The 18,934-nt window shown below is 43.5% G+C and overlaps 1 protein-coding gene across 1 annotated transcript in view; it reads right to left on the reverse strand.

The window, feature by feature from the left end:
- The window catches only part of PPEF2 (protein phosphatase with EF-hand domain 2), a 141,282-nt gene that overhangs the window by 61,389 nt on the left and 60,959 nt on the right, over positions 1-18,934 (reverse strand). Inside the window, exon 11 of the mRNA XM_086949276.1 lies at positions 15,732-16,136. Within this exon, the coding sequence (XP_086805402.1) occupies positions 15,732-16,136 (405 nt within the window). The remainder of the gene's footprint in view (positions 1-15,731; positions 16,137-18,934) is intronic.

The following is an 18,934-nucleotide window of genomic DNA, read 5'->3' on the forward strand; positions in this document are numbered from 1 at the left end:
GTAAGAGGCTGGGTTGATGAAAACTTTGCGCATGTAGCACAGCATTTGTCGCTGTGCTTTTGCGGTGTAGTGTAGTATGTAATACGTTGTCTTTGACAAAGATCTCTGTGTCTAAAAACACGACCCTGGAGTCACTGATTGTATAGGTAAAGTGTAAACCAAAATTGGAATTGTTCAAAATTTTGAAATACGTTTCAAATTCCTCATTTGTTCCTTCCCAAATTAGTAGCAAATCGTCAATATATCTTAACCATGCTATGGTTTTTTGGACTGCTTGGTCATTTTCCGATCTCCATGCCCATGTCTTTTCCCATTGTCCCATTGTAAGGCAGGCATACGACGGGCTAAAAGAAAAGCCCATCGCTGTGCCTTTTGCTTGTCGGTAAATTTCATTTCCGAATAAGAAGATGTTTTGCTCCAGGCACATCGAAATCATCTCTAGCAACATATTGTTGTGATCAGCGAGTTGTATGCTTCTGTCCTTGAGGAAGGCTTTACATGCTTCCATACCGATTTTATTTTCAATGTTGGAATAGAGTGATATTACGTCCATTGTGATTAATTTATACGTGGGTTGCCATGGAGTGTCCTGTAATCTTCTTAGCATGTCGCCCGTATCTTTTATGTAGGATGTTAGGCCCTTTACATAGGGTAAAAGAAATACGTCAATGTAGTTGGCAATGGGCTCCAATAATGCCCCTTTGGCAGAGATTATGGGTCTGCCTGGTGGTCTAGTGGCATGTTTATGAATCTTCGGCAAGAAGTAGATTGTTGCCATTTTGGGATGTTTGGTTTGTAAATATTTATATTCATCAAGATCCAGTAGTTTTTGTGAGAACCATGAGTCTAATTTTGTATCCAATTCTTCTTTCAGTTTGGGTAAAGGGTTGGTTTTCAATCGTTCATAGTATTCTTTGTTTTGGAGTTGTGAATAGGCTTCCCGCATGTAAGCCTCCTTGTCCTGAATGACGACGTTGCCACCCTTATCAGCAATTTTGATTTCGATAGTGTCATCATGTTGTAGTGAGTTTAGGGCCTGACGTTCTTGTCTAGATAAATTGTCTTTGGTGAATGGTGTATTTAGTTGATAGAGATCTTTTACAACACATTCCTGAAAGAAGTCGATTTTGTTTCCAGGCGGTAGTTGTGGATAAAATCTGGACTTGGGTTTCATGTTGGAGATTCCAGCTCCTAATTGCACACAATATGCTTGTACATGTCCACCTCCTTCCTGGGGTGCTTGGCTTAGTTCCATGAGATTGACAAAATGTTCAGCATCTTCAATGGGAGTTTGTGAAGTTGGTTGTATAGTTGTTCTCCTGTAGGTAGCCATATTTGGTTTGTCGATAAATAGTTTAGCCAGTTTAATCTTTCTTATAAACTTGTAAAGATCTATTCTGGTTTCGGCTAGATTCATTCCACTGGTGGGGCTGAAGTTCATGCCACGTTTGAGGACTTGTAATTCCATGTCATTTAGTTGTTTTGATGACAAGTTAATCACTTGTAATTCTTGATTCTGATAAGTGTCATGTTCGGTGGTATCAATGTTTGTTATGTTTAAATCCGTTTCTAAGACTTCTTCATTTTCGCTTAAACATTCCATTTTTTCCTCATGTTGCGTGTCATTGTTCCTATGCGGTCTGGGCCAGAAGCTTGTGCCGTATTTTCGTTTCCCTCTCCTTGTTTGTTTTGGGGTGTGCTTCCTCGTCCTCGTCCCCTCCCTCTTCCTCTTGGGTTTGTGTATCTGGGGGGACCCATTGTTTTTTCCCAAGTCTTTTGGTTGAAAGCCAGTTTTAGATCGCCTAAAAAAGAATTCCTCACTCTGGCTTCTCTTTGTTCTTCTTCTTCCCCCCCACTGAGGCTTGGTTCTGTTGAAACAATGGATGAGACAGAGGACATACTTCCAAATTCACTATTTCTGAATCTTTCATATTTTTTGGCGTAGGTAAAAATACGTCCATCCTCATAGTGTTCCTTATCCCTTTGAAATTTGGTTTGTTTTCGGATTCTGACACTTTCCTCGTGTTTATCAATGAATTTTTCCAGGTCCTCTTTGAATTTTTTCATTTCAGGGTTTAAATCTATTGTGGCTAGTTCTTTTTCTAAATCTTTTAGTTGTTTAGTAATTTTTTCCAAAGCTATTTCTACATGTTTTACAAGAATCTCCATTAGTCCTAGTGAAGATTTCAAAATGAATTCACCCCATTCTGTTAACAGTTCATTACTAGTATCTTGGTGGCTTGGCATAAGGTTGATGCGTAATTCACGCGGTATGCGTTTCACATCCAAATATTTTTTTAGGGCTGCAACCTCCCACCACTTATTGATTTCTTTTTTAGACAAACAGCGATGGGCTTTTCTTTTAGCCCGTCGTATGCCTGCCTTACAATGGGACAATGGGAAAAGACATGGGCATGGAGATCGGAAAATGACCAAGCAGTCCAAAAAACCATAGCATGGTTAAGATATATTGACGATTTGCTACTAATTTGGGAAGGAACAAATGAGGAATTTGAAACGTATTTCAAAATTTTGAACAATTCCAATTTTGGTTTACACTTTACCTATACAATCAGTGACTCCAGGGTCGTGTTTTTAGACACAGAGATCTTTGTCAAAGACAACGTATTACATACTACACTACACCGCAAAAGCACAGCGACAAATGCTGTGCTACATGCGCAAAGTTTTCATCAACCCAGCCTCTTACAAAACATCCCGTATGGAGAGTTCCTCCGGATTAAAAGAATTTGTTCAAATGAAAACGACTGGAAAAAACATCAAGATTCAGCAAAAAACAGATTCTTAAAAAGAAAATATAATCCTACCTGGATACAAATTGCCTCTAATCGTTCTACTATGATCAATAGAACTGATTTATTGAAGGACAAACAAAAACCAACAGAGGTTGAACCAGACAAAATACGCTTTATCACCACCCACTCAACGGCCAACCAAGCAATTACAAGGATTCTTAAAAAAAACTGGCATATTCTCCACATGGACCCCACGGTATCTCAAATTGTTGGTGATCACCCCAATGTAACCTATCGAAGGGCAAAGAACTTAAAGGACAAACTGATTCACAGCCACTTTCAGGATCAAAAAAAAACAGAAGCCTGGCATAGACCGAAAGGATTTTACAAATGTTCAGGATGCAAAGTATGTTGTATCGCAAAGACAACCAAAGAAATAAAAATGGCCAACAAAAAAACATGGAAAATTGAACAATTAATTAATTGCAAAACTCAGTTTGTTATTTACGCCCTTGAGTGCCCATGCTCCCAAAAATATATTGGAAGCACCAAAAAAGAACTGAAACTCCGGATTTTGGAGCATGTCCGTGCGACAATCAATTCCGACCGCAGCAATGCCATGGCCAGACACATGGAAAAGGAACATAAGGGTGACTGGAAAGCCCTAACTTTCTATGGAATTGAAAGTGTTGGACCGAATCGAAGAGGTGGAGATCGTGAACTGGTGTTGAGGCAAAAGGAGTCCAAACATATCATGAACTTTCGGACTTTGAGCCCGTTCGGGCACAATCAGGATGAAGAACTGCATTGCCACCTGTAAAGCGGTTTTGATATAATTATCAGACAGGAACTGATGCTGACACTCTTTTTCTCTCTTTTTTTAATTCATTAAATTCACATATAATTTGTTCTCTATCCGGGACATGTAAAAAAATGTGCAGTCCAAGTGCACAGTGAAGCGTTGATGTATGAACTAAAATGCACAATTGCTTTCGCCCACTGGAGGGCCTGATCAAAATGGTTTCTGTTTCCAAAACTGTAATCGTTAAAAAAATGTCTGAATATGCATGATTTATATTTAATTTTAACAACCGTCCCTTCAGGAGTATATATGAAGAATGACATTGATATACATAGAGTCTGCCCACTTGAGGGCTCCAATATGATTTTGTTTAAGGAAGGTTATGAATTCAATATGTCTAAAATGTAATCATGATCAACACTGACAGGGTTGTCACCTTTGTGTTAATTTCTGTTTTAATAGATGCAAATCCACGGTTTGCTGCTTTTCGTTAATTAACAAAAACTACATGTCCCAGAAATACCTATGGTACAAACAGGAAGTGATGTAACTACATAGGGTTCTACCCCTTTTCTCTTTTGTTTACTTAATACAAACTGTTCCCACAACATACTAACCTGTGAGCAAGGTCTCTGTAGAGACCGAAACGCGTTAGGTTTGCTGGATGCTGAAAATAAAGAAAGAAATTGCTAATCAACTTTAAACCCGGTGTGGTTTCTTGATCCTGACACACGGGAGTGCACGAGGAAAAACCTTCCCTTTGGGAAAAGCTGAATAATATATATATATATATATATATATATACACACACACACACACAAATGGTAGCTCCATTAATTACACAAGGTGCTCAGAAAAAGTGTGCGTGTGAAGATTAAAGAAGAAAAAGGGGAAACACATAACATAATCAATATCATTTGAAACAGAGCCTGTCTGTATATCCAATCCAACAATTTGATTCTATTCCACTCTAAAGGGGTAATTGTACAGTCAGTTTTGCGTCACTGTGGACAGTGTATTCAATCCAGGCTGTAGAAGCATAGACTTGTCGATGTTGCAACCCGAAAAATGGGAAAGAAGGCACTTGAGGACCTTAAACACGGGTCTTCATCAGGATAAGGTAAACAATGAAAAGGGAGCAACCCGGAGTCATACAACCTCATGTATGGTGACTGATGAATGGATCCTAAGGGTAACCGATTGCGGCTGAGAGGGAGACTTAGTAACATCAGTGAGCCGATCGATTGAGTCATTTACGAGGAACTCTCCCAATTTTAACCAAATAGATTAGTTCTGGTTGTCTGTAGGACCAAGATTTATCCGCTTAAGGCTGCTTTCTGGCACTTGGGAGACTCAGTATGTGAGTGATAGGAGAGTTTACCTTCAGACGATGAGCCGGCTGCCCTTCGTTAGGCTGTACTGACACGCTCTGTTTCAAATATTATTTATTTTTTAATCCATTTTGCATTTCTTTTTTGTGCTGTAATTTTGTTTCTTTCCTTTGGGTTGGTAAATGTATTGTGATAGGATACGTTAATTAATGTAACTTGCCCGGATTATTCTGTAATTTTTGTATGTGTCGCACTATGCCCAGTTCCTTCAGCTTCAAGGGTAACCCCATTCATTTGTATTGGTGTATTTGAGGGCATGGCTGAAGTGATGATTTTCACTTTCTATTTAATATGACACGTGTACATAAAGACAGGCTTTAATCTTTCGTGAGTCAGGAAAAACCTTTGATAGAGTCAATTAATAATAGTTTCACTTTATCCCACTCAAGGGTGCAAATATGGCAACAAACTCTTTAAAACACTCTTGTAAAGAAATAGCATTGTGTTGGCAATATGTAATTAAAAAAACTGAAGATGCAATAGGAAATTAATTAATCATTTCGGAAAATTGTCAGCACAAAAAATTAACTCAACACATAATCAAGTTGTTCACTGTAGCCCTCAATTGAAGCTCTTTCCATTTGAAAGGCTAACATGAATATAGAGCAAAATGAAAACAGTGTATGCTAATTTGGGCAAATAAGATTAGGATCAACATGCAGGTAAAGCACACAATTACCAGTGAGGGAGGAGTTGTTGTTAAAGGGGGAGATGAACATGAGGGAGATTAGAAGGGATTAGAGTTTTGTGTTTGAACAGAAGGCACACAACCCCAGGCTATGGTTTATTTCTTGAAGTCCTCTTCCAGGACTGGCTCTGGAAGATGGTAACCAGAAGTGACCCTAGTTTAATGAAGACTCACTTTGGGACTCGAGGATAGTTACCACTAGTGCCAAGAGCATATGCTCGGTTGGGTAAGATGGTTTGTACTTAGCACTGATGAATTTGAGAAAGAGGGGGGTGACACTTGCTATATAAATTGAAATGATTATCCCAGCCTGCCCAAGTGTGTGGGAAAAATCGAACGCCAAGGAACTGTAATATACGGAGCGACTAGTGACCAGGATGTAAATATCGCAATTATGCGCATGTTTGTGGAGTGCCGGGAGGGATATCTGCGGGTGGGGGAGGGGGTGGGTAGGTTAAGGAATTGTTCAGTTGCAATGGTTCTGCACGAAATTGTAAAATCAATGGTAATAAGCATCTGTAAATACTGAGCAGACATATGATTGCGCAATTCTGATTATTGCTATGCCTGAATATGTATGTAACTGCTCCAATTACTATGCTAATAAACAGATTTTCAAAAAAAAAAAAAAAATTGAAATGATTAATCTGTCACACAGTTTGGAGTGTTTTCGTTCTTATTCTCTACTGGGGAGGTACTGGCTTGTTAAGGCACTGGGCTAAGAATGACAATTGTCACCTGTTGGGTACTCTAAACTTCTGCGTTTGAGATTAATGAGTTTAAGTTTGTTTAAAAGTTTCCCACTTACCTCCAATGTTTTTTTTCCTACACCTGATGCTTAAAGGTCTTTATCAAAGTGTCTTTTATTTCATTTTTTGTGTTTTTTGTTTGGCAGTTTTGCTGTGTTTTGGGAACTGTTGATGGGATATCTTATTTCTGAAGGTCTCTAAATGTCCCTTCCAAACGTTAATGTGTTTATTTGTTCCATTTGTGGGTGGGCCTTGACATGCAGGCTCATACACTGGTGCACGCCTCACTTTGGTATACTGACAAAGACATACAGGATTTGCAGTTGTTAGTCATTGCTTGCACCTACAAAGGGATGATTTACCAGCTTTGTTTCGTGAGTTACTGTTCAGTGTCCATCTGTTTAACCACCCTCTCCTTCGTTACTTTTTTTTGTTGCAGATTTATATAGCACAACCTCGACTGGAAGGTATTGGAGCGCTTTACATGAGCACCGGTTACATTACACAAGGACACATTTATTTTTGGTAAGCACTGGGGAGATTAGGGGCCCGATGTAGGTCGCCAATTACCGGTCAGTAACGGCCGATTTCGGCCGTTACCGACCGGTATTTGGGATTTGACATGTAGGTAGGCTTAATTTACAGAATCAGTATATAAACCGATTCGGTAAATTTAGCGATTCTGTAAAATACCGAATCGGTAAATTTACCGAATCGATAAATATAGATGTAGGTGGCACTGAAAACAGTGCCACAGGCCATTACCGATTCGTTATTTACCATGTAATACTATCACATGGTAATTAACGAATTCCAGTGTACATGTACATCTGTGCATGTACACCTGTGCCATGTGGCACACAGACATGCCCTAAGGGCATGTATGTGTGTCTCATGGCACACAAGGCAAAATCAGGGGTGCAACAGGGTGTCAAAGTGACACCCTATCACCCTTGCAAAATCGGTAATTTTACTGAATCGGTATTTACCGATTCGGTAATTGACATTGATTCCTATGGGCCTGTAGGCCCATAGGACTCAATGGCAATTACCGAATCAGTAAATACCGATTCGGTAATTACCGAATCATACAGATTCGGTAAAAATTACCGAATTTTTACCCACATCTGATTTACCGAATCTAGAATACCGAATCGGTAAAATTCGGTATTCTAGAGTCGGTAAATCAGATTTACCTATATCTGGGCCTAAGTGATTTGTCCAGGATAACAGGATGCTGAGCCAACGCCGAGGCTCGAACCTGGTTCCCCAGTCTCAAAGTCAGCAGCACTACCTGTAAGGCCACAAACTCTCCTCACTATTCATTACTGCTCAGAGTCTGGGAGTAGCATCGGCTCATGGTAAACTGAAAGTCAAACGTTTTCTCCAGTAAAAGAGACCTCAGAGTAATGTTTGTTTGTAGATCCAATCTTGCAGTTCAAATTCAATCTTCTGTGCAAGTGATTGTTTTGGGTGACTACAAATAATTTATTTTGGCAGTAGAGTCTCTGCCACGCAGGCAATCTAAGGTCCATTTCAAACCCCATCACCCCATTCTTGGGCTACTTCAATCTTTGTTGGGTTGGAGGGCTACAATGGCTTCTCGCGCTAAATTTTTTTGGTGTCCTGACTGTGACATGTTTTTGGATGAAACTTTGCTTCAACGCCACAGTCACCTTTGCAGTACTACTATTTGGGGTATAATGCCTGCTCTTGCAGACTGCTTTTGAAGTTGATCTGAGAAATTAAAATGACATGTTTAGACTAAACAGTCTATTTCACTGTGATCACTAGCTTTAAGACACCAAGTGTTGTCATGTAATACACCTGTTTTCCTCAGCTAATTTATTCTGTAGTGTGGTAATATTAAGTGACTGAGAGTAGTCCTCCTTTGTGGAAACTGTGCTTTTTTCTATCACAGGTAAGTCATTTCTCTACTCTTGATTACAGCAGACATGATACTAATACTGTTTGCTGTGAACTATATGCTTGCTTTCTTTTCAGGTTTTCCATAGCTACCTACAATGCTATATGGACTGATGAACTGTAGAGTTTTTTGCTTTGGCGTGTATATGCCTAAGCAAGAGGTGTCACTGGTTACTGTTTCATGACAGTTGAACTGATGCTGTCGCTTGGGACCTCATAGGCGACGGGACTGGCATATAATGCATGTTAGGTTCCGTGGAACCTTGATGGCATGTGGATGGCACGGTTACTAGCTGTAGGAAGCTGGCTCTGTATTTACTATATTAAAATGAGGTATAGTGTGCACAGAGTCCAGTGAACCCCAAAGGTTAGGCAGAGGTAAAAGTAGATAGCACCTTACTCTCAGGGTGCTGTTTTGGCGTCTGGTGTCTTGTAGTTTTTAATGGGAGTTGCCGGTTTTGGATATTGGGTGCAGGCTTGGTCAAGGAAGAATTCCGGGAGAAACCAACAGATGGGCAGGTAAGTTGGAGGGCTCGGGGATGTAGGTGCCCCTAGCGTTCTTTTCTCCAGGGCGTAGGGCAGCTGGATGCAGGGGTGTCTTTTGAGGTCGGATTTCACATTACTGGGCGACTCCTCATTGGGAGGTCTCCGTGCAGAGGCTGCAGGCGGCAGGCGGCGTCAGGGAGTCTTGGAGGGGTCAACCCACCGTGGACTCGGGCACTGGCGCACTAGGGGACCTCACTGGGACCAGTGGCACACCTGGATTCGGGCCACAGGTGTCAGGTGCAGTGCTGGTTCCAGGTGTCAGGTTTCTTAGTCCTGAGCAGGCTCAGAGACTCTCTTGGGAGTTTCTTTTGAACAGAGCTACTGTTCACAGGAGAGCCGGTCTTTGTCGAAGGTTGTCAGTCCTGCCAAGGTTCTGGAGGTTGCTGGCTGCAGGACAAAGTGACTTTTGGTGCAGGATCTCTGGATACTGCATATGTGCCGGTAGGGCTGGGGACAAGTCAGTTCTTCTCTGCAGTCTCCTCTGCTGGGCGTCTTATTTTGTGCTTCTCCTTCTTAGGCTTTGGGAATCTCCTTCTTGATTCAGGTCTGTCCCTAAATACTGTATTTAAGGGGCGTTTTAAGGGTCTCCAGGTCAGTAGCCAATGGGCTACTGACCTTTGGGTCACTACACACTTGGCGTGCTCACCCCACATGGGGGAGTGGGCACAATCCCTAATCCCGATTGGGTGCGATGTCATAGGGAGGACTCGGGGAGGTTCTACTCCGAGAAAATTTTGATAAAGGGGGGGCAAATGGTGCATTTTAAAGCATATTTGCAAAAGCAAGAAGGCTACTAAAGCAATTGTCATAGTGCCTTTTCAGGCTCACAAGCCTGCTCCAACTTAGCTGTCCTACCAGACTCCTGTACACCTTTTACCACTACCAGGCCTGCATGTAAGTCTACAGACACTGCCCCAGCTTCACTGTCCTATCAGAGTCCCAGGACCGTCGGCAAATGTAGTGGCACTATTCCCAGTTCAACTATCCTATCTCTGCTCTCTCTTTGGCAGGAGAGGGCCCTCCAGGCGCTAGCGGTAATTTCAATCACAGACAAACTCCACGATGCGTGGAGAAGGGAACATGAGGCGAGGGGTTCTAGGAGCTAGCAGCCTCCAATATTAACTGTATACCACAAAAGAGCTGCTCCTAGTGTTGTAACTCTGTTAAGGTTACGACTGTGTTGTGAGCAAAGGCATCTCACAAAATGTGACGGACTGGTCTCACACACCACCTGGTGTCATGCTTCATCATTGACCAGTCCTCGCCCTCTAAAAGCTTGGTTTGATAGAGGGCGGGCATATACCTGATGACAGGGATGCACTTCTAAACTAATTGAGGGCCCATAAGGATGTGAGGGAAAATAAAAACCATTATAGTCATTTTAAATAATTTTAATGTGACTAATAACTATATGATATTAAAAACAGTGAACGGTGAGTGGGGAATTTATTGTCCCCTAAATGTCACGTAAATGGTCAACATGTTTCTGCTGTGTTGGCCCAGGTGGGTCCAGGGCATTCATCACGAATTCGGGAGGAGCTGGAGCAGCCACAGAGGACAAATGAGGAAGACTTCACTGAGGCAGGCTGACTACAGGAGTTTTCCTTCCTCTCCCCGCATGGGGCACGTGTTTGTTGCATTTAGGGCTTGACATTTGACAGCCGTTTTGGAAGTGGCGAGTGGCACAGGCCACACCTGCGCAGTGGTGGTTTCTTGCCACCAGGTGGTAAGAACGGAACCCCGTCTTTATACTTTGGTCCTGATGAATGCCCTGGACCCACCTGGGCCAACACAGCAGAAACATGTTGACCATTTACATGAAGGTTAGGAGACAATACATTTCCCACTCACTGTTCACTGTTTTTAATATCATATAGTTATTAGTCACATTACAATTATTTAAAATAATTATAATGGTTTTTATTTTCACTCACATCCTTATGGGCCCTCACTTAGTTTAGAAGTGCATCCCTGTCGTCAGGTGTATGCCCGCCCTCTATCAAACCAAGCTTTTAGAGGGCGAGGGCTGGCGGTAATTTCTCATCTCCTTTCTGACAGGAGAGGACCTGGCTGGGGCTGGCAGTGGTTGCCGGGAGTATAATGTCTGATAAATCAGACTTTTTGCAGCTTAAGCCGTGTTTCCCAGATCCAAGTGCATTAGCTGGGAACTATTCAGAGATTTGAATTCACTCTCATTGAATGGGATCCTCATGCACCTGCCAGTGCCACGAGCTGCCAATAATGGGCATCAGGGTAGGGGCACCCCCAGAACCAGAGTGCGGGCGTTGGGGACAGTAGTGGAGCCTGCCTTTTCTATCACAAACACTAGGAGGGAGAGAAGGTGAGAGGCAGGGGAAAGAGAGGGGAAGAAAGGAAGTGCAAGGGACGAAAAGTGGAAAAAGGAGGGAAGAGAAAAGGAGAAAGTGAGTCAGAGGGGACAGACAGATGAGAGATGACGAGAGAGAGATGGGGAGACTGAAGAAAATAGAGATAAATGAGAAGGAGTAGTGCAGCAGAGGAAGGGAAGAGAGTGCAAATAAAGTGATAGAGAGACAGAGTCAGTAAGAGGGAGCCAGGGGCAACAACAGAAGGAATGAATGTGGGAGAAAGGTAGGGAGATGAAAAAAAGAAAGATGCAAAAACGTGTGTAACTGTCTCTGGAGACGAGGCAGTGTTTCAGGGGCCTCGCCTCAAGAAGAAAAGACACCAGGGTGAGAGGACAGCTCAGAGTCGAATACAAGGTGACAGGGTTTATTTCTGGTCCACTTGGAGGGATGAGCTGAAGAAGCATCAGGGGGTCGTTCGCAGTCACTCATTTTATTCCTAGACTCTCTCTGAATAAGTGGCATGGACAGCAAAGCAGTCTGAATAAGGCAGACGAGACTCGGACACTTTTTGCCTCATACGCCCAACTAAAGTCCTTTTATCCTTTGGGGAGGGGGTGGTGTGTGGAATGTTATAATCCCCCCCTTTATAGTCTATCCCAGAACTCTATCTAAAGGACCAATTTGAGGTTCAGGGGTGCTATAACTTTAGGACCATCCCGCGTTGGCCTCTTTTCTGAGAGTAGAGAGGATTGTCACACGGAGAAGGATAAGCATCCTTGTGAATGTGGAAAGGCAGGGAGAAAAAAAGCACACAGACAACATTGTGTGAATAATTGAAAATGCAGCTCTTCAAGTACTGTCAATCTAGTTTCTTCTGTCAACAGTGATAACACTTTAGAAACGTTTTCTTCCAAATAGGTTTTCTTGAACTAAAAAAAAGTCTGTCCATCACCTGGGACTGCATCTCTTACCAGACAGCTCAGGAGGAGCAGCAAACTCCCATACAAATAAGACAATGCCTCTAGCCACTCATTTTCACCATCATTCACCTTCTTTGACAATCTTCGAGGAGACACTTTGTGTGGTTTTATGTGCACTGCACTGCCCGATATTCTCGTCCAAGCACACCCTTTCTTAAAGGACACACTGCGATGGCAGGGCTAAAAATCCATTAACGCCGCCGCTGGTGTGCCAACCACCAGCCTCCAAGAGCTTCACCAGCTTTAAACCTGTGGCACCCCCACGGGCCAAATGCTCTGAGTAGTTAAGGAACTCAGACTAATCCCCTTGCTATCAGCTTAGAACAACCATTGGGAAAAAGAGCAAACTGTTAGATTCTGACACCGAAACTCTTCACGTACACCGGTGGAAGAGGAGCCTTCTGAAAATATGCAGGTTTTTTCAGCAACACACAGCATCGCCAATTCATTTCGGCTCCAAGTTGATCGTTGGTGGACCTGCGTTAGGTGCAGGCATGTCCTCTCGTAGTAGGGTCCCAGTCGCAGCCGGCATGACGGGCAGGCATTATTTTGGAAATGCGGTCATCATTTCGGGGGTGGAGGAGGGAGGGGTTTCTTTAATTAAAAAAATATATTAAATAAAACTTATCGTCCCGCTTCTGGATGGGTCCCGACTCCCCTCCCCCTGTCCTGCGTTATTCCTGCAGCTCTCGTCATCAGGGAAGGCAGACTCCCACCCTCCCCTCCGCCAATCACGATGCTGCAATGGAAGCGTTGTGCTTGGTGAGGCGCATTGGAGAGCGCCCCAGCCGGTCCATTTTCTCTATGTAGGCTGCTGCATGCAGCAGCCTACATAGAGAAAAAGGGAGAATGGGCGGTCCCGCTCGAGGGTAGGGGGGAGTGGATTGCCCACTGTTGTGGGTATTGACTGTTTGGTCAGCCCCAGGGCCGACCAAACAGTCAATACCCACAACAATGAGCAAACCAGCAGGACCGCCCACCCCCAACCAGGCACTTCTGCTTTCTGCAGTGCGAGAAGCAGAAACACAAATGGTAGTTATTAACATTTATGTTTCTGCCTTCTCGCACTGCGAAAAAGCCCCATGCCCCAATGGGGGAGCCTTCACTGTCTAACAGGCTATAATAATTTATGGGAGGCAATGTAATTTCAGTGTTTGTGAGGCATTAAAGCCCTACATCCTGCACAATTACAGTCTCTGTAAGTCACTGTATCATTCCTGAGGTATAAAACGTGCAGCTTTTTATTGCTCTCTGTTGGTGTGTGTTGGACATGCCCTTTCCTAGGGAATTTCCCTAAAACCTTTTGCTTTTTCTCCTCCTAGTTTTTGCTGATTCTCTTTTTGTGGCCTTAGGATTCTGGGCGCTTTCCTGTAATGCAATGTGAAAGCACACGCGCCCTTCCTAGCCATGCTAGGAAGTGGTGCTTACTTGATAGGTTAAGGTGTTGTACCTGTGAGTGCCCTGTACAAATGTACACCACATACCCAGGGGAGGTACTGCACTGGAAAATGGTGAGGCGCAGCACTAAATGTGCCACCCACCAGAATAGCCTTTGAAACATGGATCAAGCCTGGAATTGCAGGCCTGTGGGTACACAGTTGCGCCTGTGCTCTGATTGGCATTTCTACCCTGTTAAGACAACCCTGAGTGAGCCTTTGACTACCACTAGAGCACCCCTATGGTAAGCCTTGAGGGGTGGAGAAAGTTGTAGGCAAAAGGCAGGGCAGGTATACATGGGTGATTTCGCACAGTTAGTAAAACACCCTCATGTGAGTTTTTCCTACCTAGGAGGTGGGGTTTTCCCATGGGCCAACACTAATGCTTTGATGATTCTCTCTTAGTGGTCTTAAGGATCTGGGCAGTTTCCCACTGTAAATGCAGTGTGAAAGTGAGTGTGCCCTTCCTACACATGTTAGGCAGTGGTGCTTAACTAATGGGTTTTTAAACATGTGTCAAGTCTGCCAGTTCAGGCCAGTGTGTGTGCAGTTGCACTCCTGCTCAGGTTGGGCTTTCTAAACCACAAGCCAATTCTGAGGGAACCTTTCACTAGCACATGCGCACCCCACGGGTAAGTCTTAAGGAGTGAAGCCAGTGGTAGGTAAAAGGCAGGTCCGGTACAAATGTATGTTCCCTGCACAGGTAGTGAAGAATACCCATGTGTGTTTTCACTACCTACAAGGTTTGCTCTTACAATAGATTAACATTGGGGAATGGTTGAAATAACTTCAAGCTGCAATAGTGGCTTAAAGTGGAGTAGCTTCATAATGTTTCCTATCATTGGTTTCACAATGACAAACCTTCTCCTGAGGTAAAGAGTGATTTGTCATTAATAGCTTACAAATGCCCCTTCTATGAAGTGGGCATTTCTCTGATCTAAAACTCTTTCTGTGCCTTAAAGTTTGACTCCAGACCACACTGGAGACTGGGGGAGCACATCTGTGTATTCCCTAGAGACATCTATAAACATTGGGCAAGCAACTGGAACAACAGACCTCTGCCATTTGAGGGCCAAGCTGGAAAGATTAAATGAAAAGGTTTTGACACTGGATGCCAGATCTGCATTCCACTGGCCCTATGGCAGACATAAGTGAAACTTATGGAAGACATCTGTGGTTCAAAGGGAAACCCTCTGAACCACCCCCAACTTCAGAGGCACACTATAGTATAGCTACTGGTGCCATACTTCAGAAGGGTAGACATAGGCTTGTGGGACTGGACTTCCTGGAACTGCACGGTGCACACTGCCAGAGGAATCTGTTGTGCACAAGGAGGCTTACTGCCATTGGAAGGAAGGGATCATTCACCTTTCTTGAATAGTGGCTGAACGCGGCTGACTACTTGCTGCAGTGTGGCTCCCTGATGTGTGCTCCCCAAGGGCTTGTTGGCTTGCCTCATGGTCTCTTATGGAGGTCTCAGGGACATCAAAGACCTCCTGTGTGAGACCCACACCGTTGACTTGTGATACCTGGAGAGCGATGCCCTCTTAAGTGCCCACATCATCCACTGGATCCCAACTTTCAACACACTTGTTCCCAGTTCCTTGATTGTTACAACAGCTGGGGAGCTTGTATAGGGAAGTGACTGTATAATCTGAGGTACATTGCCCTTCACAACCCCACATGCAAGTCCGTTAGGCCACTTTAGTTAGCATAACACTTTTTGCACCACTAGGTTTCTGCCCTGTATGTGAACTACCCCATGCTCTGTGGTCGCATGGGAGAACCTGCTTTTGGGAGGAACTACAAAATGAAGAGGCAGATTTTCTAGATCTTGTAAAGTTGAGGATTTTATTTTTCCTCGGCACTTTAATGTTCTTTCTCAGTATTCTTGTCTCAAGAGTTGCAATATTTCAAATTTCTGTAATTTAATTAATCATACTGAAATTTTCTTTGGTTCTAAAACATGTAACAATAACATGACAAATATAAAATAAATTAATAATGATTTAAAAGCCATCCAAATGTAGAAGATTTGCAATTTTAAAGTACAGCGAGTAATCTATTTTGTTAGCTTTCTGGGAACTGGTTGCAGGGGAGGAAAGATAGATGTTTTGCAGAACGACTTACCTGTTTCCTCTCTTCGTCGTTTGTATCAAAGTTTTGTGTTTCGCTGGACTCGGAGTCTGCCTCAGACACTGAGATGGAACTGGTTACCTCAGCAAAAGACTCTGAGAAGCCCACCTGCCTCCGGCATTTCTCCAGCTCTTCTTCCACTGTCTGACGGACCCTCCTAGCGATCTCCTTCCTGTCCACGGCCATGGAGGTTGGGCTGCTAGCAGATCGCTTGTCCCTACCAGGGCTGGGAATGAAGTTTGAGCTGGAGGGGTGGGTCAATGATACACTTCTCTGAGGTGTCCAGGTCCTTTCAAGACTACTGCTCCTCTCTTTTGCTGCACGTTTGGCCAGTGGTGACTTGGTCTCCACTTCTTTCGGTTTCTCTTTCTTCTTCCTTGGACGCAAAGTTGACACATACTAGGAGAAAATAGGGGAGACATAAAAGAACAACTGTAAAAATACAGGTTCTGATAAAGAGAAAGGCATCTCCATAATACTTTTATGCTGTGAAAATACAGACACAGTGATTGAGGAAAGAATCAGAAGCAAGAAGGAACCTCCGTCTGGAAATAACATGTATGAAACAAGGGATGGGATGGATGGTCTTAACTTCAGCCTCTCAACTTGAGTTAATTTTAACTTTCCATTTAGAATGCTAGAACACAACATGCAAATTGGCTCCAATGATACAAATAAGGCTACAAATCACTAAGCCTGTATGAAATTTTCAGTATGCCAGTAACATCTTTCAAGTTCTGGTTTGTCAGGTAATGTGAAATTTCTCAAAATGTTGCACTAGGAGCACACCTGTCATAAAAAAAATTCTTGCAAGATTCCAGTGGGTTTGCACAAAAATGTAGTGCCCAGAGTCTTTTTCTGCTTGAACCTTTCTACTGTCAGGATCTCATGCAACTTTTGTAGGCGAGGTGTGTGCTCACTTGAAATAATGTCACATAAGGAACATTTTTCTCTGGGAGCATAATTTCGCAAAGCTGTCAAGGAATTTTACAATTACGCACACCTACGGATTCAAGAGCAAAGTGCCCAGGACCATAATAGGACAGATGATTTGTGCTGGCATGAGCAATAATTTTGGGGTTGATTCAGTTGTGCCTTACTGCCCACTTTGGTATGACTTCATCACAGCATGGTTTTCGAGCTCTGCATAGCACTGAATCAGCGCTATTGGCAGTATCGTAATCCATCCGGAGAAGGTTGGATGTGGGAGACTCGGCGGCCTTGGTCCTGCTGGACCTAAGCGCCGCTTTTGATACGGTGTCTCATGTGATTCTCCTCGAACGCCTCTGGGAAGTTGGGATTAGGGATTGGGCCTTTGACTGGATCCGCTCTTTTTTGGAAGAACAGTCCTTCCAGGTCTCAGTACCACTTTTCCACTCCCAGGAATGTGCCCTGCACCAGGGGATACCGCAGGGCTCTATTTTAAGCCCACTTCTGTTCAACCTTTATTTGAGACCCCTGGCGGAAGTGGCAAAAGGCAGGGGGCTGTCCTTGGTGTCGTACGCCGATGACACCCAGTTGGTAATTGTCTTTTCTAAAAACTGTTGTGCCAACTTGGAGAAATTCAAGGAGGATCTGCTGGCTATTTCAGATTGGATGACAGCAAACTGTTTACAGTTAAATGCCAGTAAATCTGAGATCTTGCTGTTTGGCAAGGATTGGGAGCTATGGTCTGAGCAGAGGTGGCCGGGCCATCTTAAACCTGCCCCGTTACCTAAGAGGGCTGTGAAGAACCTAGGCATGTGGTTCAACAACGGACTGAGGTTTGAGAAACAGACAAAAGCTGTTGCCATTGTCTGTATCGGGCTCTTGCGAGGGTTGAGACCTTTGCTTCGTTTTTTCCCTCCTAGAGTTCGTCAAACCATTGTTCAGGCATCCATTCTCTCCAGGCTTGACTACGGTAACTCTTTGTATCTGGGCGCTAATAAAGCCAGTATTAAACGCCTACAGAGGGTCCAGAATGCGGTGGCGCGCCTCCTGGTGGCCTTTCCTAGATCTTGCTTGGTGGCCCATGTATTCCCCAAGCTTCATTGGCTACCCATCGATAAGTGCATTCAGTTTAAGATGCTGTGCATCTCACACAAGATTTTGACGCACCAAGTCCCGGGTGGGCTATTGTGCCTGTTGACGCCTTATGTGCCTGGGCATGCATTGAGATCTGACGACCTTGCGCTTGTCTGTGCTCCTCGAGTCCGGAGAGCAAGGACAGGGGGCCACTCCTTTCGTTTTTTAGCAGCAAAACTCTGGAATTCTCTCCTGGCTCACATCAGAGGTATCACTAATCTTTTTGCATTTCGCAAAACCATTAAAACTTGGATATTACCATTTTCTGATGTTTAATCATTAGGCTGGTCTCTCATGCTCTCTTCTTAGGGTTTCTGGTTGCAATGGGATGCCTCGTTGCTGAGGCAGCCATGCACATTATAAATCTTAAATAAATAAATAAATAAACATATTCCTCAATTTATAGGAGTAAGTCCCACATACATATGGAAACGGCATTGTGGATCAGGCCCTTTTTTTCACTTATCCTTACCAACACTTCTCCTTCCCTTCAACCACCATCTTGCAATTTTTAATATGATCTAAGGATCAGCCATACAAGTGTGTACTACAGCCCAGCAGAAAGCTGAGTATAAAATTTAAGGAGCTAACGGAAGAGGGGCATGCACCTGCTCACATTGCTGGGCCTGATTCTCTAAAGAACAAATAGTGGGCAACTGTCAGTTTTATCAGCTATTGCAGAACAGCTCGGAAACTATTCGCTACACACCTACCATAGGCTTGGTAACAAAAGGATGAAAATGCAAAACACATTGGTATAATAGAGAAACAGCCCTACACACTAGGGGACCATGCTGTGTGTGGATTCTTAATAGTCAACCCGGTTCACTGCATCAGAATGGACAGAAAGCAAACAGTAAAGATTTACTGGAGAGCTTGTAGGGAGTTATGAGAGGTGTTGAAACAGTACTAGTCCTGCAATGAAACGTAAACATGAACGAGTGATATATTTGAAAGGAGACAGTAAGCAGTCCAGAATGTCAGCCTTTAAGATTTAAGGAGCAGTACATTCTGGAGATTACCATAGCTTAGGCCATCCAGACAAAATTGTGGTGTAGATGGTTTAGGAAGAGTTGAAGATGAAAAAGTGTTATACCTTTGATCAATGTCCGCTGTGAGGTTTAAGGCCTGAG

This window comes from Lissotriton vulgaris, unplaced genomic scaffold, assembly GCF_964263255.1.
Source record: "Lissotriton vulgaris unplaced genomic scaffold, aLisVul1.2 SCAFFOLD_1644, whole genome shotgun sequence".
Taxonomy (NCBI): domain Eukaryota; kingdom Metazoa; phylum Chordata; class Amphibia; order Caudata; family Salamandridae; genus Lissotriton; species Lissotriton vulgaris.